Source organism: Mastigoproctus giganteus, chromosome 4 (genome assembly GCF_048544385.1).
Source record: "Mastigoproctus giganteus isolate SK-2022 chromosome 4, ASM4854438v1, whole genome shotgun sequence".
In the NCBI taxonomy this organism is placed as follows: Eukaryota; Metazoa; Arthropoda; class Arachnida; order Uropygi; family Thelyphonidae; genus Mastigoproctus; species Mastigoproctus giganteus.
The window spans coordinates 26,027,227-26,052,157 of record NC_143578.1 but is presented as its reverse complement, the minus strand read 5'-3'; the positions used below and the strand labels follow the sequence as shown (position 1 = coordinate 26,052,157).

The 24,931-nt window shown below is 37.0% G+C and overlaps 1 protein-coding gene across 1 annotated transcript in view; it reads right to left on the bottom strand.

Annotated features, from left to right (window-relative positions):
- Window positions 1-882: 882 nt before the first annotated feature.
- Window positions 883-24,931, bottom strand: part of LOC150086483 (ankyrin repeat domain-containing protein 13C) — a 144,124-nt gene continuing 120,075 nt past the window's right edge. Inside the window, exons 12-13 of the mRNA XM_090371423.1 lie at window positions 18,860-18,960; window positions 883-1,028 (exon numbers count right to left, since the gene is read on the bottom strand). Coding sequence (XP_090227549.1) covers window positions 895-1,028; window positions 18,860-18,960 — 235 coding nt within the window. The 3' untranslated portion in view covers window positions 883-894. The remainder of the gene's footprint in view (window positions 1,029-18,859; window positions 18,961-24,931) is intronic.

The following is a 24,931-nucleotide window of genomic DNA, read 5'->3' as shown; positions in this document are numbered from 1 at the left end:
AATTCATCCATTGTAGTAAAACTGTCTCTAAAATAATAATTAAACAATCTTACATTTTTGGAAATACAATAAAATTAACTTTGCTTATTGAGTAGCTGTTTTCTTTAAGAAACATAACAGACTAAAATCAGATAAAATGTTTTTATAAATTATAAAAATCAAATTATATGCTGAAAAGATAACTCAAGTTCATTCAAAAGAAATCTCTGGATTCCAATATTAGTTTATAATTTTTATATAGTAATAACAATGAGTTATATCTAATCCAATTAAACATGGATAATACAAGTTTTATATTATATAGATCTTAATCTTTTATAATCTATAGTTTAATGTAATTCAGAGGTCCTAGTGTGTGTCTTGCTCATCTATTACTAGATGCTTGATCTAAATCTTGTCCATAGAGACTTAGATCAAGCTAAGATTTTTTTAACTGTGACATTTTTCATGATTAAAAGACACTGGTTCTGGCTTGGAGAAATCGTAGTTTAATGTAGGTAGTAATAATGACATATTCATCTACTATTCAAATAAAGATGCCTACTATTTACACAGAATTCATAAATTCTTATAAATCCTAAAGTTAAAGAGCAAGACCAAACTAACAAAATACCCATAGAAAAGAAACCTTGTTCAGAGTTCAAAGTAAACAGATACACAAGATGAATATGTACTACCATAGCCCCAAAACAGTGGGACATCCAAAACAGCCATAATGGAGTGTCCTGCATTTTCTTCAGCATTTATCAGTCTTTGCTCTCCATCTTGAGCATTTGAAGAATGTGGTGGGAAAAACTTTTTTACGGTGCCTTTAGAACGATTAAATGGCCGACATTTTCGGTGCTGCCATGGTGTTCTTACTTCTAAAGTTAAAACAGTTAAGTCACTTGGGAATCATAAATCAGGAAACCTGTTAGGATCCTCTTGATATTCTGATGGAATTTCAAAAAGAGAATCTGAAATGTCATTGCAGAACTGAAAATCTTGAAATGTAATTCGAGCTGTAACTGTTGGAAGAATGGGAATATCTGAAATTAAAAAAATAAATAAATAAAAAAATGTGGTGAGGTTTTGTAAATCTTTTAACAAAACAAATGTATATTATCCACAAGAACAGTAATTTCAACATATAATGCATAAAGATATCGATGGCTTAAGTTCTCATTACGTGGCATTACTAAATTTATGAGTCTATATCATATCACTACTATGGCCTTGCATAAAAGTGAATTCTAGTGGAATATTGATATTATTACATCAACTAGTTGACTATCCCCATACATAAAACTACAAAACAAAAAAAAAGAGGGGGGGCATTAAAGAAACTACTCTTCTTTCCTACATCTCTAGCTGCTTGGAGAAATTAGTATCCATCTTTATTGTAAATACCAATTCCCTTTCTTCCTTTACTATTTTTAATTCAATCTCACCAAGTATATAATGCTTGGATTTTGCTGTATTAAAGCACAGCTGCACTTTTCTGACCATCCTTTCTCACTGAATCAAATGCTTTGCTAAAATCTATGTCAAAATTTACCACATCCAGCTCATGAATAAATCTGTCAAAACCAGTATTGTGTATCCTTGAAAGTTCTATTTCTTTATATAAATATCCTTGTATTGCTCTCTTTGTTGCCACCATGATTTTCCCTACTACTGAAATAAGATTAACTGGTCTGTAATTACCCACTTTTCTCTTAGAATCACCTTTATGTAGTGGTGATATAGGGAAATTTCTCGAGTCCAATGACACCCTCATAATTAATCTTAAATTCACTGCATTCTCTCTCTCTTGCCTGCTCCCTAAAAATTACTGGGTCCATCAAATCCAGGAGCCTTACATGCCTTTAGGATATCATCATTCTTCTCTTTCTTGGCGATTCCTTTCTACTTCTGATTCTCTCTCTCTCTCTCTCTCTCTCTCTCTCTCTCTCTCTCTCTCTCTCTCTCTCTCTCAGGGTAACTTGAGAATTTTTTTTTTGCTGGTACAGCATAAGCCTCAGGCTTCCTTGCACCATATGGCTAATAATAATAATAGGCTTAAATGAATTTCAAATAAACAATCAGTTGCAATTTCAATATTGCTCAGCCTGTAGTACCAGAAATAATTGTACATTATCTTTCTCTTGCTCATGTTTAGTACTATATATAATAAGATGAAATAGAGAAATGTAGTAGCTTTATTCCTCTTCTTTTTTGGATGGCTGTAACATGATTACCCCAAAATCTGGAAACAATCCTTTTCTAAGGTTGCTGGATTTGAGAAATTTGACTATTATGCATCAGCAATGTAATTTAATGTTATCGGATGTAAGTTAATTCAATAGGGATTGCGATTTGTATTTTACTGGTAAAAAAAAGAAAAAGAAAAAAGTTATTTCACAGCAAAATAGACTTTTGTGGGTTTACTGGATGATTGTTTTCTGCAGTAGCATGCTCGAGAGGCAACCAGAAGGAATAATACTCTTGATCTGATTATTCATGCATTAAGAACAGGCAGATAAAGGAACCACTATGTCGCAGTGATCACAGCGCACCGATGTGAGATTTATTTAAATATGTAACTACCATCGGGGGTAGAGGGGAGGGTTTTTGCTTTGGTAAAGGTGACTACAGTGGTCTCAGACAGGTTTTAAAATCTATACCAGTGTTTCGCAACTTGTGTGCCATGGCACATTATTGTCCTGCAAGTATGATTCAGGTGTGCGGCGGAAAATGCAAATTAAAAAAAAAATAATAAACAAATAATAATAATAAATATTAATTCAAACAAAACATTCATTTTTTACATTGTATCAATTCGAGCACCTTCTGGCTGTAAATGTGACATTTTTAATTCCTATTACCAGATCTATTCACCTATGCTACTCAAATATTAAGTGTATTATTAAATATACTCAACAGAAATAACTAGCCATTTGTGAATACATGAGTATAGTAGTGTGCCGCAGCAAGGAAAATGTTGGGAAACACAGTTTTATACAGCAGGACCAACTGATGATGTTCATCATCATCAGCCATTTTCAATCCACTGCAGGATGAAGGCCTCTCCAGCAACTTTCCAGTTCCTTCTGTTTTGAGCACTGGCCATCCATTTACTACTCAAAAACTCATGAATTTCATCTATCCATCTCCGCCTTTGTCATCCAGGTTTTCTTCTAGCTCCTCTTGGGTACCATTCTGTTATTTTCTTAGTCCATCTGTCATCATGTCTTCGAGCTATGTGTCCTGCCCAAGACCATTTTAGTTCTTTTGTTTTGATAAGAATGTCCTTTACTTGAGTTTGCTGCCTAATCCATGTGTTTCTCTTCTTATCTAACAGTCTGATTCCCAATATAATTCATTCCATTCTTCGCTGTGTAGTTCTTAGCTTCTCTTCCATTCTTTTGGCGAGTGCCCAAGTTTCACTTCCATAAGTCATGGTGGGGAGTATACATTGATTCATTATTTTACGTTTCAGACAAACTGGGATATTGCTCTTCAGTATGTGACTATATTTCCTGAATGCTATCCATCCAAAATTTATTCTTCTCTTGACTTCCAGCCATTTATCATTATTACAGCTAATAACTTGTCCCAGATAAGTATATGACTCCACCTTTTCAATCACTGCTCCTTCAATCATTATTTCCCTTTCCGTGGCATACTTGTTCATCATTACTTTTGTTTTAGCCATATTCATCTTTAGTCCAAAATCCTTACTAACTGTGCACAACTGATTAAGATTTTCCTCTAATTCTTTGGGATCGTGGCTTATGACCACAATGTCATCTGCAAATCGTAAATGGTTTAGGTACTCTCCGTTCACATTGACTCCTTTCTGCGACCAGTCTAATCTTCTGAAAGCTTCCTCAAGGGCAGCAGTAAACAGCTTCCGAGATATTGTGTCTCCTTGTCGAACTCCTTTCTCGATTTTAAATTTCCTACTGTCTTTGTCAAAGTCTAATAAAGGATGTAGCACTCTCATATATTTTCTTCAAAATCATAATATATGGAGTATCTATGCCTTGTCTTTCCAGTGCCCGAAACATTGCCTTATGCTGTATGGAGTCAAATGCCTTTTCATAATCCACAAATGCCAGGCATAATGGTGTTTTATATTCATTTGCTTTCTCCATTAGCTGTGATATTACGTGAAGGTGATCCATAGTTGAGAATCCTGTCCTAAAGCCAGCTTGCTCTTTCGGTTGATTCTCATCAAGTATTCTTTCTAATCTGTTAGTAATAACCCTTGTGAACAACTTGTAGATGTGGGATAACAAGCTAATTGGTCTATAATTTCCAATTTCTGATTTATCTCCTTTCTTATGCAGCAAAACTATGATTGCATTATTCCTCTGCTTAGGCATCACACCTTTTCTAATGCACTTTGTGAAGAGCCTTGCCAGTTTTTGTGTTATGTCTCTTCCTCCCAATTTTAACAACTCTACAGTAACTTCATCTTCCCCCGGGGCTTTCCGATTCTTCATTTTCTTCAATGCATGTTCTACCTCATCAGTAAAAGTATCGGGTATGTCATATGTGTTGCTACTTTGCAATCCATCTTCCCCACTGCTGGCATCATTCCCCTGCTCCTTGTATAATTCTCTATAGTAGTCTTCTGCTATTTGAATTATGCCTTCTCTGCTGTTTATAAGTACACCATCGCTATTCTTCAGTTTCAGTATCATTTGTCTTTCTGAATTACTGCTCATGGCTGCTGATTTAAATCCTTTGTTTTCCCTTAATGCTTGTTCTACTTTTCTTGTGTTAAATCTTCTTATGTCCTCTCTGAGTCTCTTTCTAATGGCTTTGCATAACTCAGTATACTCAATTTTCTCCCTCTCAGTGTTTTTCTTGCTTTTCATTTGTCGTCTTCAGTTCATCATGACAAGTGTTTCTTGACTAATTTTTTCTTCTTTGGATTTCTTTTTTCCTATAGGTTTCTTGGGCTTTATCACTTTCAGAAAGTTGTAATATTCCTCGTCGATATCTTGGTCCTGAGCAGTCTGCAGAAGCTCAAACTTGTTCTTAAGTTCCAGTACGTACTGCTTTTTCTCCTCTTCTGTTATCTCAAAGACCTTTGTATTATTTAGTCGAGTCAGTTTTTTCCTTTCCTTTATCTATATCAAGTGTACATCTTACCATTCTGTGATCACTTCCAACATTTACCTTATTCAGGACGGTAACATCATTCACAATATATCTTCTGTTAGTGAGGATGAAGTCGATTTCATTAGTTGTTAATCCATTTGGACTCTTCCATGTCCACTTTCTGTTCACCCTTTTCTTGAAAAAAGTGTTCATTACTGACATTCCTTGAGATTCTGCAAATTCCACAAGTCTTTCACCTCTTTTATTTCTTTCACCAATTCCAAAATTTCCTATAGTTCCTCTTTCTGCGCTGTTTTGCCTTTTTCCAACCTTAGCATTGAAGTCCCCCATCATAATAGTGTAGTGAGTTTTCTGCTCATCTAGAAGACTCAATTTCAGTGTACATTTCTTCAACCTCTTCATCATCATGGCTCGATGTTGGTGCATAAATCATTATAATCTTTAGCTTGTACCTCTTAGAAATCTTGAGTATTAGTCTTGACACCCTTGGTGATGTACTTTTGAATTCCAAAATGTTGTTTTTAAAATCTTTATGGACCAGAAACCCAACTCCACCTTCACTCCTTTCACTGTTTCCATTAGTGTACAGCAGATTTCCACTTGATAAACTTATAAGTGATTCATTTCTTCTTCTTGTTTCAGCCAAACCGATGATATTCCAATTCACATTTTCTAATTCCTTTTCCAGCTCTAGGAATTAATCTTGGAAGCCACTACGCTTTTCATACCAACTAAGAAATACTCTTGAAGGTTTAAGCCTAAATGGATGTGAGATGTACTAATGAGACTTATGGGACAGAAGACAAATGCATGGAAGGCATGTAAATTATCAGGCAACACAGAAGCTTATGGTAGATATAAACTGGTCTGTAAACAAGTCACAAAGAAGGTTAGGCAAGCAAAGGCAGACCACGAAAAATCTTTGGCAAAGAAAGCAAAGACTTCTTTTATTTATAAAACTCTAGAAAGAAGGGGATGAATTAGATTGGTCCACTTGATATCGATAGTTCGACTGTTGATGATCATGCTCAGGTAGATGACAAATTGAATGAGTATTTTGCATCTATATTCACACATCAGAAATTCTGTAGGGAAGTGGAGGCCAGAAGCTTATCAAACTAACAAGGAGTTAAATGATTTTGTAATAATTGAGAGTCAAGTGGAAAAGAAATTGTTGAAGTTAAACATAAGAAAGGCACCTGGGGTAGATGGGATCTAACCAGTTATATTAAAGGAGGCAGCAAAGGAAGTAAACAGGCCCTTAGCCATAATTATGAGAGCATCCTTGGATTGAGGGGAGTCCTCCACGGACTGGAGATGTTAAAATGTAACACCAATTTATAAACGGGGGATGGATCTAAGTGTGACAGGAGTACTTACAGAACTGTTAGTTTAACTTCTGTTCTGGGGAAAATAATGGAGTCATTGGTTAAAGAAGCACTGCAGGATCATCTAGACAAGACTGCATTTATAATTCAGTCACAGCATGGGTTTATTAAGGGTTTCTCTGACCAATTTGATTTGATACTATGATGTGGTCACAAAGGAATTGGATGCAAAAAATAATTTTGATAGTTCAACTAAAATCCTAGAATTTTCCTAAAATTTTAGGAATTTTAGGAAAATTTCCTAACTCCGAACTTTCCCAAAATCCAGGTATATACCTGGATTTTAGGAAAGCTTTTGATACTGTTGCAGATGGAAGACTACTATACAAGTTGAAGCAGTATGGCATTAAGGACAAGTTGCTGCTATGGATAAAGGGATGGTTGAGTGGGAGAAAACAGATAGTGGTAATCAATGGACACTACTCTTCGTGGACTAATGTTATTAGTGGTGTAGCAGTTGGACCCATTACTATTTTCTGTATTTACCAATAATAAAGGTGTATCAGGCTTAATGTCCAAGTTTGCAGGCAATACAAAAGTTGGTAGGATTGTTAATGACAGTAAGTACAGTATGCTATTGCAACAGGATCTGGAAAAGTTGAGCAGATGGGCTGAGAGGTGGCAACTGAAATTTAACGTTGAAAAATGAAAACTGCTGCATACTGGTAGCAGTAAACCCAGAGTAACATACCAACTGTGTGGTACTACACTCAGGGTAGTGGAGAAAGAAAAAGACCTGGGTTAATTGTGCAGTCAGATATGAAGTTTTCTCAGAAGTGAAAAATGGCTGCAAGAGTAGCTCATGAGGTTTTGTCAATGGTATATAGGAATTTTGCTAGCAGGGATAAAGAGGTGATTATCCCCTTGTATAAGGCAATACTCAGGCCACACCTTGAGTACTGCATACAGGTCTCATTTTAGGAAAGATGAAGAACTGCTTGAATGGGTGCAGAGAAGAGCAAGTGAGTGGAACAAAGGGTTGGTTACCAAGAAAGGCTTAAGTTCTGCATATTGCAGAGTCTGGAGATGAGGCATCTTTGAGATGATCTGATTAAGGTGTATGGTTTGAGCAAGCTGAATGCTGATGGGATTCTTCCTCTTGCTCAAATTAAGAACCTGAGGGGGCATAGATTCAAATTGAGGAAAGACAGTTGTAGAATAGATGTGTGGAAATTTGCCTTTAGTCAGCTGGTAGTTGATTGCTGGAAGAGACTTCCATTTCTTGTTGTGGAATTTGATAGCTTAAATAAATTTTAGGCTGAGCTGAGAAAGCATTTGGGGTGAAACGGGAGGATTTTTTTTTTTTTTTTGGCTGATGTTACACAAGCTTGCTTTCTTGCATCGTATGCCTCAACTAATGCTAATACTTCATAACAATGGATAATAACTCGTTATTATCCATTTTTTAACCTTTTAATAAATCCATAAATCTGGCACTAATCACATTCTAAAGTTTCATTTATAATATCAGATCTACAACTTCACTTCCTAGGAGTCATTTTATATAAGTCCCAATTTTATCATAAGCTTCAGTATATGTTTCATCATAAAATTTGACACAGGAATATGAAGGTCAGTATTCCTCAAAGCAACTTTATTTGTCCTGCTTTTCTCAGTTACTTATTCATTTTCTTGAATGTTTTCCACATTTTATCACATATGCAGATGATGGAAGCTTCAGTATCTCATCACCGAAGAACTGAATGTATTCATTAAATCTTTGAACAAATTTAATAAATATATTCAGATCTTTGGTCTTGGTTTTTCTTCTCTCTCCCTCAAGCAGATTACCACGGACTACCATCATTACCATACTAGTGTGCCAATCTAACCATTCATGCCATATCAAACCTGCAGTCTCTGTCAGCAGATGAATATTAGGTATTAAAATAGTCAACTTCAAAGCTCATCTACCTCACTCACAAACTCAACTAATATACTAATATTAAACCTCAGGTGATATGTGTTCCTTCTTCATTGGTAGAAATATAAATCCATTCAAGCCTCCATGCAACTCTTCAATAGCCCAATCAACTATATCAGCATTTCGAATATCATCATAGCTTGGTGAATACTTCTTGGGTTTCTTTGTAGTTAGCTAAAGCCAATCACCAACCTCCAAAACTGTAAAACCAGATAAATCATGTTGCTGTCTAGTTCAAGAGAGATATTTAGTTTCAGATTTATGATACAACTATGATTTCCATTGTAACACTTTCACAAACTATATGCAGTAGATTCCAGTTATTTGGGCCACCGATATCGAGGCAGCCATTTATTTGGGGCAAATCTTAAAAAACAGAACCCAATCAAGAAAATAGCCAGGATTTACTTCTCTTAATTGGGACAACATGACGGGGCAGAAGAGACTGCAGCACTGGAGATTACCCTATGATTGTCTCCAACCATACGTGGTTCGCTCTGATTTCTGGAGGTCACAACCATAAAACAATAAAAACAATTAGCAGTTACCTGTTTATTGGGCTTTTCTATTAGTGCAATCTATCATAAACAGATAGTAAACTCGATCTTATTGAATTTGTGATAATACCGACAGCTGGAATTCTGTGGGTTATTATGGTGAAATGTGTTTACACTTCCATGAAATCTCCAATCATATAAAAAAATTAATTTTCAGAATTCTCAGAATTTTCAGAAGAGAAATCTTCTCTTCATTCCTATTTTTAAATCTTCGTAACTTGTTACTCCGTTCTCACTTGCGCGTATCTTGTTACTTGCAATTTGTGTGTACCATGTTCTTTGTTATTGATTGCTTCTCTTTTCACTTTTTTAAATTTTAACCCCCACCCACAAATGTCAACTAGTTAGTATATACATATTACAGTACTTATTAATTATTCTGATTATCACATATATTCTTCCAATTTTCACATATTTAATTTTTTAATAATTTAATAAAGGGTAAATGTGTGCTTAATATAGCTTTACTTTTATAGCCTGTGGATAATATTTCTCCTATTTTCGCTAATTAGAATCGCTGTTTATAGAATTAAAATTCAATACACAAACGTGATCACAATGACTGGAGCTTACTACACATCGTATAGCAAACGGTACTTTACTAATGTGAGTCCATCGTAACGTGATTTGATTGTAAAGCTGGAGTCCATTGTATTTTTAACTATTTGTGTGAAACTTCAGATAATTGGGGCAGCCGCTTAATAGGACCAAAATGCACTAGTCCCGATGTGTCCTAAATAACCGGAAATGACCGTATTTGTGTGAGGGCTCCACATATTCAATATATAAACAGTTTTCTCCAAAAATAATTTATAATTTAATTTACTTTTTTTTTTTTTTTAATATAGTAAAACCCAAATGACCTTCTGTATGCCATATTATGCTATTTGTCTTTCTTTTGGCAAGAAGAAATAATAATAATAAAACAAAAGGGGCACGATTAGCCCCCAGTGGTTACAATGCTGGACCACCAAATTCATTGGCCAGGTTCAAATCTCACAGTGGGTGGAGGGGAATCACGAAAGTCGCTTCATTGGATCTCCCCTCCCCAAGGTCGAAGTGGCAGCTGAGGCACAGAGCAATGCCATCTGAAATCCAGTGGTGGATCTAAACCACCCACCACTGGATTTCAATGCTAAACAAGTCCACCTCCATAGCTGGATAAAGATGAGCTGTAGAAATATTGAACATACTGCATCGAGTGTGGTGCAGGATAAAGTCACTCACGTTCAGGCCTTAGCAAGAAGGGTTGGCTCAAAAAGTGGGAGACAGTCTACCACAGATGACAGTCGAGAGAGTAGCGCTGTCTCCCATATGTTTACAACTGAAGGGCAAGACAATCCAGCCCAACTGGAAGTTACGCATCGATATGAATACGTTCATCATGCGAGCATACTAAGAAGTAACAAAGCTAGAGATAGATGTGACAATATATAGGACAAAACTACAAACCAAGTGGTTGAAACAGTTCCTGACTATTAAAGTCACTATACAGCAGACCAGAGGTGGACCATCATCAAGAACCTGATAGCTTCTACAAGCTTGGAAAAAATCAAACCGGATGTGAGTGACCAACTACAGAGAACAATGAATACAGACACAATGGAACCAGAACTGGAGGAGGAACAGTAAGTACAAGAACTATAACCCGGAGCAGCTGAAGTGGAAACAGATGCTGCTCCGGGTTATAGTTCTTGTAACCCAGAGAAGCTGAAGTGGAAACAGATGAGATCGCAATATCCAAAATAGAAGAAGAATGGAATAAAGCTCTAGCAGAATTTGAGGGAATGGACCACACGAAGATCCACACCATACAGAAGCAGAGACCAAACAGAATCCTTTGGCAAGTCACAGATCACCTCAATATTCGAATAATACCAGATTGTCACAACAAAGAAGTAACTCTAGACACCATCCACACAGACATTTACTGTGCCGCAGTAGCAGCCGCCAGGATTAAAGAAAGCGAAACTAGGGACCCACATAACATGTGAGTGATCAACTACAGAGAACAATGAATACAGACAACGGAACAAGAACTAGAAAGACAAGAAACAACCAGCCCGAGAAAGAAGGCCAAAGATAGAAGAGATAAGAGTGAAGATAGGCCAACTGGGTAACAACAGAAGTAAGAAGCTGATTAGAAAAGTGAATGTCATTCTCAAGAAAGGACAACATCCATAGCAAACACAAGACCTATAATCAGAGAATCGAAGAATACCTTGATACCCACAAGCAGAACCTCCTGGCACTCAACTTCACAGTTACAGAGAGAGTGTGCAGAGGAAAACATATAAGATATTTCATGAAAACCAGAGAACCTTCTACAGGAATATCAGACAGTAGGAGAAGGAAGGCAATGGATCCCTCCATCCAGAAAGTACTCAAGGAGTTCTGAGAAAACCTGTGGAGGGTAAAGTTAGCCACAATCTACCACCTGGTTAGTCACAATCTTTCTAGATCTACCACCTGGGTAGATCTAGAAAGGAAGAAAACCAAAAATGTAAAAATTACAGAATTGGAGATTTGGGAGAAAGATGTACAACAGTCGATAAGGAAGTGCCGAAACAGGCAAACCCCAGGAATAGATAACATCCACAATAAGAAATTCAGCTGCACACACAGGCACATAGCAGAGCATTTCACCCAGATAATAAGGTAAAAAAAAAAAAAAAGTAAAGTGCAGCCATTATCAACCCACTGCAGGATGGAAGCCTCCTCAACAATTCATGCTGAGGGAAATGGACCATAATCTGCCACGCTGGTCCAGTGCGGGTTGGCAGATTGACCGTATTCAGCAGTCAGGGGCTTGAACCCCGGTCTACTCAAAGAGCGTGTGCTACTGCACTCCCGCTCCTGCCCACTCGGCTACAGAGGCCGATAATGAGGTACCCTGACACAATCCTAGTCTTTGACTCAAGGAATAACCTAAATGAAGACACAACAAACTGGCAAAGTAAGACCAACTACCTTTCTCCAAACAATGCACAAGATACTGACCAGTTGCATAACTAAGAAGATATCAAAACATCTGGAAAGCCAAATCGTGACCAAGCAGCAGAAGGGACATAGGCAGATGAGCAGAGGATGCAAGGAGTAATTGACCATTGATGCTGCAGTTATTGAGCAAGTCTACAAGAAGCAGCACAACCTGTACAATGCCTACATCGACTAGATATAGGCCTTCAACTCTGTGCCCCGTAGCTGGCAGACAGTGACACTGCAGATCTACAAAGTCAACATGATCCTGACACTTCCTAGAAACAACCATGGCAAAATGGAGGTCCACCAAGTTAGAGAACACCATAAACAGACCAATATCCATCAGAAAAGGAATCTGTCAGGGAGATGCCCTGGGCACACAATGGTTCTGCCTAGCACTGAATCCACTGTCCACCATGCTCAAAAACAGCAAGTACAGATATACCCTAAAAGAAGGGAGGAAGAATCTGTACACCTTCTCTCACCTGATGTACATGGATGAACTCAAACTGTATGCTGCAACTGAGAATCAACTCCAACGGCTATTCTGGATCACTGAAGAGTTCAGCACTGACATCAGAATGCAACTTGGCCTAGTAAAATGCAAGACCCATGGATTGCTTCAAGGGCATCCAGTCAGATGAAACTATCAGTTGAAGACTGGTGAAGAGATTGAAGCCATGACAGAAGGAGAGACACATACAAATATCTGGTGATGATACAGGCCCACCAGTTAGTAAACAAGGATATCAAATTCCTCACTGAGAAAAGCCATCAGAGACTGAGAAGCCTGCTAAAATCAAAGCTGAATGGTGGGAACATAGTCATTGCCATAAACACACTTATGCAGTCGCAGTATTAACATACTACAGGATCATAGATGGACAAACACCAAGCTGAAGGAGATTACGAGATTGGGCAGGATAATGATGACTAAGAGGCACCAACACTACCCGAAGTTGGCCATCAAGAGACTGACTGATATCATTGAACAAGAGAAGGCAATTAAGAACCTGTGGGATTATTTCCAGGAAAACACAGAACCAATTTATCAATCCATAAGACAGATGAATGGCACATAACACTCAACCTCAACAAGGGGAACACAGACAGACAGAAGAAACAGACAGAAAGATGGGTGAAGAAGATACTCCACGGCAAACACTGCAACGACCTTCATCAAAACTACATAGATAAGATGGCTTCCAACACTTGGCTCCTTTCAAAGACTGAAGGATTCATGTTTGCCATCCAAGACAATGGGGTGCTCTTACGAAGAAAGGCTTAAGTTTTGCAAATTACAGTGTCTGGAGACTAGGCACCAGCGAGGTGATCTGATAGAGGTGTATAAAGCCTTGAATGGTTTAAGCATGCTCAATGCTGATGGGATTCTTCCTCTAGCTCAGAAAAATCACCTGAGAGGGCATAAATTCAAATTGAGGAAAGACAGATGTAGGATAGACGTGCAGAAATTTGCCTTTAGCCAGCGGGTGGTTGGTTGGTGGAACAGACTTCCATCCCTTGTGGCGGAGGTTGATAGCCTAAATAAGTTTAAGGCTCAGCTGGACAGGTATTTTGAACAAACAGAGGGGTGAAGTGGAAGTGGGTTTTTTTTTTTTTTTTTTTTTTGGCTGATGCTGCATAAGCTTGCTTTCTTGCATCAAATGCCTCTACTAATGCTAAAGACCAAGGCCAAGAACCCTGGAGTAACAGATGACACATGTTAACGATACCACCCAGATCCAGAAACAATCTAGCACATCACCGCAGAATGCAGTCCATATACTAGGTGGCCAGGATAATACATCAGAAGCCAGCAAAAAATATATAAGTACGAGCCTTGGGCTATATTTGGGCTATAAGATGATCCTGCACAAAAGATCAGACAAAACTCTCATTGACAAGAAGGGAATGACTACCAACCTGACTGATACAGCAGTGCCCAACACCAGCAACCACTAGAAAATATATGAGGAAAAGATCAGGAAGTACTCAGCACTAAGACAAGAAGTCAAATATGTGGCATATGGAACAAGTAATGACCATCCCGATCATCATGTCGACCACTGGCAAGGTGCCAAACAGGCTCCATAAAAAACTAGCAACAATAGGCTTCTGAGAGAATACTTACATGGAACTTCAGAAAGCCACAATCCTGAATGAACACCTGTAGGATACTAACAGATTTTCTTGACTAACAGTAACAATTATAGTAATGACACAACCAACCATCCCACACACTTGGTACCAGTACCCGTCACAGGACAAAAAATCCCATAAAAAAAAAAAGTATTTTTTATTATAATATACTGTGAGTGTGGTGCTGGATAAAGTCACTCATGTTCAAGCTTTAGGGAGAGGGGTTGTCTGAAAAGTTGGAGACAGTCTCCCGTGGACAACAGTCAAGCAAGTGGAATTGTCTCCCGTACGGCTACTACATTATGTTATTTGTTTGGTTTTTAGGAGCATTAGCAACTAAGGCCATATTGCTCCGGGATATGCGGTGGTCATTCCCTGACCTTTCCGCATCCTCCGTATTTGGTGGTGACGGGCTCGAACCCCGGTCTAATCAAGAAGCATGTGCTACGCACTGCTGCTCCTTCCCACCTGGCTACGGAGGCGGCATACGGCTACTACAACTAGTGACCACACAGGAGGGAAGAAGAGGTCAACGCATGAAGTGCAGCATTGAAATGAATACATTCATCATGTGGGCATACTACGAAGTAGCAAAACTAGAGGCAGACATGACAATGTACAGGATGAAACCACACACCAAATGGATGGAATGATTCCTGACTGTTCAGGAATCGTTCCAACATTGTACAGCGAATAACAGACGAGAGACTGACCATTTAGAGATGAACCTGATAGCTCCAGTAATCTTGGAAAAAGTCAAGCAGGATGTGAATGACCAACTGCAAACAATAACAAATACGGCCATAATGGAACCAGTAAGAATGAGAACTATAACCCAGAGCAGCCAAAATGCAAGCAGGCAAGATTGCAATATCCAGATTAGAAGAAGAAGAGTGGAAGAAAGCACTAGCAGAATTCAAGAGAATGAACTCCACAAAGATCCATATCATACCAAAGCAGAGACGAACAACAAAGTAACACTAGACACCATCCGCACAGCCATTTACTGTGCCGCATTAGCAGCCACCAGGATTAAAGGGAAACCAGAGACCAATATAAAACAAAACATGAAGACAAGGAATTACCAGCCTGAGAAAGAAGGCTATAGCAGAAGATAGAAGAGATGAGTGAAGATAGGCCAACTGACTGACTTCTGTTACCCCAGTACCAATGGGATAACAGAAGTAAGAAGCTGATCAGAAAAGTCATTCTCAAGAAGGACAACATCCATAGCAAACACGAGAGCTATAATCAGAGGATTGAAGAATACTTTGATACCCAAAGCAGAACCTCCTGGCACTCAACTTCACCGTTACAGGGAGAGTGCTCAGAGGAAAGACAACAGGATATTGGATGAAAACCATAGGAAAATCAGACAATTCTACGAAGGAAAATTGGACAAGAGGAGGAGGAGGAGGAGGAGGAAGGCAATGACCCCCAAACAGAAGGTATATGAGTTCTGGGAAAACCTGCAGAGCAGCAAAGTTAGCCATAAGCTGTATCCCCAGGATAGACCTAGAACATACAAGAATGGGAGATTCAAGAGGAAGAAATACAACAATTGATCAGGAAGTCTGACAAATGGCAAACCTCAGGAATAGATAACATCCACAACTACGGGTATAAGAAATTCAGCTGCACACACAGGCACATAGTAGAGCAGTTCATCCAGATAATAAGGTACCTTGACACAATCCCAGAGTCTTTGGCTCAAGGAATAACCTACCTGAAAGCTAAGGACAAAGACACCACAAACCTGGAAAAGTACAGACCAATCACTTGCCTCCCAACAATGTACAAGATACTGACCAGCTGCGTAACTAATAAGATATCAAAACATTTGGAGAACCAGAATATCATGCCTGAGCAGCAGAAGAGATGTAGACAGATGAGCAGAGGATGCAAGGAGCAATTGACCACAGATGCTGCAGTTATGGAGAAAGCCTACAAGAAGCACCATAACTTGTACATCGCCTACATCAACTACCACATGGACTTCGACTCCATGCCTCATTGGCTCATAGAGACATTGAAGATCTACAAAGTCAACCTGACTCACTTCCTAGAAGCAACCATGGCAAAATAGAGGACCACCATCAAGGTTGAGAACATCATGTACCAGATTGATACCCATCAGAAGAGGAATCTTTCAGGGAGATGCCCTGAGCCTACTGTAGTTCTTTCTAGCACTCAGCCCACTATGCTCAATAACAGCAAGTATGGGTATATCCTAAAAGAAGGGAGGAATAACTTGTACATACTCTCTGACCATTAAGACTAGGTAATTAACACCAGGAACTACAGAAAATTCATTGCCAAGAACCCTGGAGTAACAGATGACACATGTTATCAATGCCACGTAGCACTGACAATGTGTGAATGCCAGGTGGCACTGACAACGTGTCATCGATCACAGCAACAATCCAGCAATCAATTGCAGGATGATCATGCAGTTGCAGTACATTCACAAACACAACCAGGATAACATATTAGAAGCTACCTATTGGAAAAATACTAGGTGATCAAAGAAAGTTTACAAGTACGAGCCTCCGGTCATACTAGAGACCTCAACTGAGAGACTATACTGGGACTGTGCCATAATAGCAGACAAGATGATCCCACATAGCAGACCAGACATAACCCTCATCGACAAGAAAGAAATAGATACCTACCTACCTGATCAACACAGCAACCTCCAGAAAACATACGAGGAAAACATTATGAAGTACTCAGACCTACAAAAGGAAGTCAAAGGCCATATGGAACAAGCAATGACCATCCTGATCATGTGTCACCCACCAGCATGGCACCAAAGACATGTGCCTCAATAAGAACCAGCAGCAATAAGCCTCCCAGAGAACTCTTATACGGAAGTCGAGAAAGCCACAATCCTGAACACCTGTAGGATAGTAATGAGTTTCTTGATCAACAGTAATAATAATAGCAATAATAGCAATTGGATACAACCAACAACCCCATGCACTTGGTAGCAGTACCTGTCATAGACAGAAAGGAGAAGTTTTTTTAATAATAACAACAATAATAATAACTATATGATTTTTAAGTGACATATATTATGTAAATAAATTAACTTTATTTGAATTTATCAAATACTGATTTATTTAATAAGGATAATGAAGCATAATAGAGCACTTCATTTTTAATTTTTAAAGTAAAGGTTTGTTCAATTAAAACAATTAAGGTTTTTAAGAAATTTTATTTTTTAAAAACTTTTAAAAATCACCTTTGGAATTTAGACATGTGCCCCATTGCTCTACTATTCTATGTATTCCTTTTTTCAAAAAAATTCTTTCAGCAAAAGCTATTTTTACTTCAGCATCCATATTGAAGTGATCCTTTTATAGCTTTTTTCAACTGACTAAAAACATGAGTCATATGGTGACAAATTTGGACTGCATGCAGAACATATGAATGGCTCCTGGCATGTTTATCTATGTTATTTGTTATTTGGTTTTCTTTAGGAGCATTAGCAACTAAGGCCATATTGCTACGGGTATATGCGGTGGTCATTCCCTGACCTTTCCACATCCTCCGTATTTGGTGGTCACGGCTTATCTATGCAAAGCACATATATCTCCATATATTATCAGCCAGAATCTAATTGACAACATGTTTTTTTTTTTTTTTTCTTTGGTAGTTATTGGCGCATCAGCTTCTGTGGCCATAATGCACCTCCCAAGGTTTTTGCAGTACTTTGATCCAAGCCCGAGGCGGGATTCGAACCCGCGACCTTTGGGTTGCCAGGCAGGTGCTTTACCCACCCGGCTAGCCCGGTCGGCTTGACAACATGTGAATTTGTGGATGACTACATCTGTTAGCTGTTCCAGTCACTTGCATTTTATGCTGAGTGAAGGTACTTCAAAATTTCTGAATATCATTTTTAATTAACATTGGTCTCAGATTCTTAAAGTCTAAAGCAAATAACCACTGTTGTCATAACTTTTCCTGCAAAAATATTTAAATGAAACTTTTTTTTTACACTTAAAAACCAAAGATGCTTCCATTGAACAATGAAAAGCTCACTCCAGTTCAAAATAATTATGGAAAAACTCATCACTTACTACAATATTATCAAAAATCCAAAGTCCACTTCATGAAAGGCATAAAAAGTGCTAAAACCATAATCCCATTTATAAATTCTGTTAATCTTTCAATAACCTGAGAATCCACTGAGTTGCAACTTCATGGTAATGAAGATCACAAATAATGCAGCAGATACTTTCTATACTGATGTTCAGCAATTCTGAAAGTTCTCTAGTCATTATGCATCTCTTACTCTGAAATGGAATTTTAAGAAGTTCAACACTGTTGGTCGATTTCTCATGACAGAGCTGTTCTGAAAAGGCTAACTGAGCTTCTTTTTCTCTCCTCCCTTAAATCTCTGGCCAGACAATTTTTGAATGGAAATCTTCACTAAACATAGCCAACATTTTGTTATTATTTTCTTGTGCTTCTTACTCTTCAGCAGTTAAAATCAGAACCTTGATGCTGATCCATTACGAATACTTTGTCTATTTGAGATGACAAATGAAAAATAACACACACCCACACATACACAATATAGAGAAAACAATACAAAATAGGTCTTGGCATGAACTAACACATCACCATATTGGTTTAAGTGTATGTTTCTATTTTTCTCATGCCCTGTTGAGAACTGTCTGTGTAGAACATGTTTTAACCAAACAACTATTATTCTACAAATTACATTTTTATTTAAAAAAAAAAAAAAAAATGCTGAAACATCAAGTTACCTATTTTCACAGGAAACCCAACTGGTAGCTTCATTTGTACAAATTCTCTTAGCTTACTAAAATGCTTAAAGGGTGCAATTACTTCTAGAACGTTCAGAAGCCTGTAAAATAATAACAGTATGACAGTGAAGAATAATATTTCCCTACACTAATATGAAGTTTATAGTCTATCCAATGTATATCTTAGTGCACTTGCATCATTTATACACAACCAATTATAGATTAGCAAATTTGCAATAGCGGCATCATTTAAGTTACATCTCATATTGTGAATACCTTCACGACGAGTTGCCATGACATTGCATTACTTCGAATAAGTAACGCTTCACCCAAAGGAGAAGACTGTTGTTACTTATTCTCAGTGGATACCACCACCCAGACGGCATCATTTCAGGGCTATTTGGCCCTTCTTCGGTGGGTGGGTAGGTACCCAAGTGATGCAATGATGACAAAACAGTTGTGAAGTATATCTCCACAATATGAGAGATGCCTGATGGGGTATGATATAAGTTAGAACTCTAATGCATTAAGGGCTTATGCCTCAAGCATAAGCCCTTAATGCATTGAAGGGAAACTGTATGTGATAACATCTAATATAAAGTTTTCCCATTAAAGAAAAAAGTACACTGAAACGATATGACAAATATTATGTATGTTGCATGCGAACTGGGAAAAAGGGGAAGAATTTCTGGACGAAAAATGCAGATACTGATTGTTGTTGGTTTAGGGATTTATTAGGCACATCGGCAACTATGGCCATAGTGCACCACAGATACTGATTATCACGTGTGCAGTTGACACAGTGTTGAATCCAGGGGGGTGACTCAGGATGAGTTTTGCCCCTGGTGGAATAAAATCCCTCTCCCCTTGGGCAAGCTGATGAAAAATACTATATATATATATATTTTTTTTTTTTTTAATATATTCGTTCCAAGATCTCAGACATTGAAATTTGCCACATCTTTTGTTTAATTTTAATTGAAATTTTCTTCTTACTGCACTCTCTAGGGACCATATTATCAATTTACTCAATGTTATAATTATAAAACACAAATTCAATTAATTTATGTCAAATAAACACAATACAAAAAATCACATCAATAAAAGCAGTGTTTCCCAAAGTGTAGTACTTGCACCCCCAGTGGCATGTGGAAGGTTTTAGGTGATACATGGCAAAAATAAATCACTAAAATTCAAAAGACATGAAATTTTCAAAATAATTAAATGGGCAATATTTCTGGCTGTACAAATTGTAACAAGTTACAAGTGTAGGCATTTTTGTTTTATGGTTTTCAGGTTCCCATTTATTTTTATACAAATCATTTTTTGATAGTGTTTCACACATTCTACCTGCAACTAATTTTCTCTCTCTCTCTCTCTCTTTTTTTTTTTTTAATCATAAACAAGATGACTGGATAGCAGGCCGTGAATAGGTTCCACAGTGACAGATACTACTCGTAATTAGAGAGTAGTCCAGCGGCTTTCAGGGGGAAGGGCTAAATAATATCTGGCAATTTCACTTTATGGTTTTCAGGTTCCGTTTATTTGTTTTTTTCATATCAAGAGTATTTGTGGCCAATTCTTCATTTGTATACCACAAACAAGACAATGACTTTGTTGCAGCCTACAAACAATTTATTTTATAACCTTTTTATTATATATGTATATGTACTATACATGATTTGTGGTGGAATTATTTGTTGCCAGGTTACTTCGATGAATGCACTTTGAAGGACAAAAATAATAAAACTATATACATGTACGAAAAACTGAAACAAAGAAAAAAATGTGCAGGAACTGAAACAAGAAAAATTCAGCCAATCACAGGGATTTCCAATCTTTGATTCTTTTATCCTTGCTGCCTTTTACAAATAATATCACTCAAAGCCATAGAGACAGTGCAGTTGGGACAGAATACTCTTTCAGTGAAGGATCGTTTTAATGATAAAGAAATGTGTCAATCATCAACGTTACTGCAAACTAACACAAGATGACAAAGATAATCTTGTCTTGTCTAAATTTGAACTTTGATCCTTTGTACAATAACATTCGCTCATTTAAATATGTGACAAAAAAAAAAACCAATTCAGCAACAATCTTATACATTCAATTTTGAAATCAAATATTGGATATGTTGAGCTATAGATATGTTTCAAGCTAAGCTTGTATTCCTGTTTCAACTGCTAGTGCTGAACATTCTTTCAGCACAATGAATTAATTTCATTAATTAATTATGCAGATGTTCTAATAATTCGGTTATTATTAGATGTTCTAATAATAACCGAAACACCATCAACAATCTTTTTACCAGATTTAATTCAGTACACCCCAGATTAAAATACACCTTAGAACTAGAAACTAATAATACAATTCATTTTCTTAATCTAATATATAAACAAAATAACAGGCTAAAGACAAAAATCTATAAGAAAAAAACAAATACAAGCCAATATCTATTTTCTTTCACACCATTCCCTTAGCGTAAAAAAAAAAAAAAAAAAAAAAATCGGTTCTCTACAACCAAGTTTTTAATTCTTTTAAATACTGCCAATCACAGGATGATTTAGTTCTTGAGCTAAAATATCTTACTGAAAAATTCACAGCTAGAAAACATCCCATCAAATTAATCCAACAAATTATTTCAACTGTTAAAGGTAAGATTAGTAATTCGAATGATTTTAATAACTCAGTTATAAAAAATCCAATACATCCAACATCCGCATTGTCCTTCCTTACCACTGCCAAATCGCTAGATGATTACGTCAAATCTTTACTGATATTTCTATAATTTTTTCTACTTATAATAAATTAGGAACCCCTTTTAACAAATATAAAGAAACCTGCATATATGACACTAAGGACATTAATAACAGTTTATTTAATCAAATGTCAACCTGATTGTAACACGTTACATTGGGAGTACTACCAATATATTTGGATTATTCACCATCGCAAACGCACGCACCTACTACCACATTAATAGTTTCTGGACACAACAAGGAAATAATGAACTGTCTCAGCACGTACACACTCATAACCACAACCCCTCAGTTGATGTCACAATAACCATTATCAAATTAAATTCAAACTATAAACTCCTTCTATATGAAACCCTCATAATAGAATGGTACTGTCTCAACACCAATCTTGATGTCTTAAACACAAAACTTCCGGTTTCCTTGTCTTCCATTTGGAACCTCACACGAGTTAAATTACCACGTGTCCAGCAAAACATTTTGGGTACTTAAGATAAACAGCAATCTTCTGCCCTTCATTTTAATGACAACTGAAGGTGAATCTACGAAAGTCCGTCGTTCATGACTATTGGCCTTATTCCTTTTTTAATTTTAAGATATTTTATTTATACAGTATTGTAAATGACAACTAGAGGATGATGTGGTGCACCTCCCCTCCTCTGGGCTAAGTTTTTTAAATTACACTTTCTTAATCACGATTCTTAACTTCTGATTTTAGTTTCAATCAGAGATTTCCCACACCACTGTTTCGTAATTCTCAATCTGTTATGTAACCATAACAGATTGAGATGAGTGCTGTTTTTATTAAGCTTTGACTAAGTACATATTCCCTGTCACGAACTTCGGCATTTTAAGCTTTCAGTAACTCAAATCATGGTAATTAAATAAATTAATATTTAGCTGTTAAATAATAAATATTTCCTTTTGTTTCCTATTTTGTTTTCTCATATTTTCTTATAACAACATTCATAAATATACAGATTTGAATAAAAGAGAATGGGCCTGTGGCACTGGTTTCCATGGTTTAGAAGAAGAAAATATAGTAGAGCCAGTGGAAGCGGTAACTAAAATAAATTTGATAAGTTTTTAATACAACAAAGAAACCTAATGAAAGCTTCTTTGTCGTAATAAAAACTTATCAAATTTATTTTAGTTACTGCTTCCACTGGCTCTACTCTATTTTCTTCTTCTATACAGATTTGTTTATATATTTACATTAACATACATATGCTGTAAATACTAAAATAATAAAGATATATATATACATACACACACACAGTTATATACTACACGTCATCTCCAAAGGTGTACATTCTTCCCCCAATGCAAACACTCTGGATTCAACGCTGAGTTCAGAGATCTAAAAATCTCTAATTCAGAGGTCGGCAATCTTTTTTTGAGTAAAGAGCCATTTTTGATCTAATTAAAAAAAAAAAAAAAAAAAAAAAGAATCTGAAGAACTGCAGCTCAAGCTGAGAGGAGGGGGGAGTTTTTTAAGAAATGGAAAAGAATGGGAAGGTGTTTCAAATACCTTCAAATATTTCAAAAGATATATATATTTTTGAAATATTACTTATACCACATCACTGATTTAAAAAGCTCAAGTGATTTAAAATATGAATTCACGTACCTATCACAAACACTATGTACACACGAATATTTTGTTCCTGTTTTAACTATTTTATATTCGCCACCGCTGCAATGATTACCCTCCAACACCTTGCAGTACGCGTGCTCTGCTCGCGATGCACAGGCAAACTAAACTGAGAAGCGTTTGTGGCTTGCGCTGAAACTAATGCTATATTCACATCGCCGCCCGTGCCCGCTGTGCTTTTCATACATGAGGGCTAAACGTTAAAGAACCGCAGTTACACGTTCAAAGAGCCACAGGTCGCTGACCCCTGCTCTAATTCCGCCTTTTCTGTAGGAAGAGTTTCCATACAGTCATGAGACCCTGCCTTGGATAAACTAGTTCTTTTTAAAAATGTGTTGTGAATCAATTGAAGAGGAATGGGGAGACATGGTTTTTAAGGTTTTAAAGTTTTCTTTTTCTGACAACACCATGAGGAATATGGATACTGCTGCTCTATGGGATGTTCCATAATATGTTTAATGAAGTCAGGAATGAATGGGTTTGTTGTTTGCTAGTAAAATGTGCCTACCATGGTAAAGTTCTACTTCTAACAAACTTCCATTTGCTGTTGTGAGCTCAAAGGCTAGGTCCTTCATTGATGTAAGCCTTGGCACTAGTGTGGAGGAAGGAAGGAAGGAAGTAGTGAGGGGTTATAAATTAGAACAGATACAAGTGTGTCAATGGGTATTCTAATATGCTTTTTTGATAAAGGTCTTCCCAGCATTCTTTATGTCTGCCAAGGAGTAAACTGTAACAAAAGGGACAAAAAATTTACATTAAAGTCTATTAAGTTGAAATAAGCATATTATAATAATTTTGAAAAATAAACAAACAGCAAATTTGCATATAAAAGTTACTAGAAGATTGTCACATCGAAGGGAAGTTTGATGGTCAGTATAATTTGAGAGCTGCTTGCATACCCAGTTGTGGTAGTTAGTCTGCAAATATGTCTGACCTGCAATCACCAATGCACATCTAAGCTGTAGTTAAAAAATACAGATAACATATTCATGATTTTTAATATCAGCAAGGAGAAGCTGAACACACTTGTGGCAGAGAAGTAAAATGCAGGAGATGCATATAAATTATCAGGAAATACAGAAGTCTATGGTAGATATAAACTAGTCTGTAATAAAGTTACAAAGAAAGTTAGGCAAGTCAAAGCAGATTAAGAGAAGTCTCTGGCAAAGAACAGCAGAAAAGACTTTTATGCTTATATTAACAGTAGAAGGAAGGAGTGTAATCACAGTGGGAAATGATGTCAATGGTTTAATTGTTGACCCTGCCCATGTTGCTGACAAACATGAGGTATTCTTTAGGGAAAGGGATGCCAGAAGTTATCAAACTCTAATGGGGAACTAAATGTTTTTGCAATAACTGACAGGAAAGTGGAAGAGAGATTGTTGAAGCTGAACAAAAAACAGGCACCTAGGGATGAAGGATCTATCAAATTATATTAAGGGTGGCAGCAAATGAGGTAAGCAAACTCTTATCCATAATTATGAGGGCATACTTAGAAGTGCAAATGCATGCCCAATTGACAAAGAGGGATCAAAGGGTGACATGAGTAATTACAGACCTGTTAGCTTACCTTTTCTTCCAAGTAAAATAATGGAATCACTAACTAAAGAATGCAGGACAACCTAGACATGATGAGTGCAGTTATACTTCAGTCACAGCATG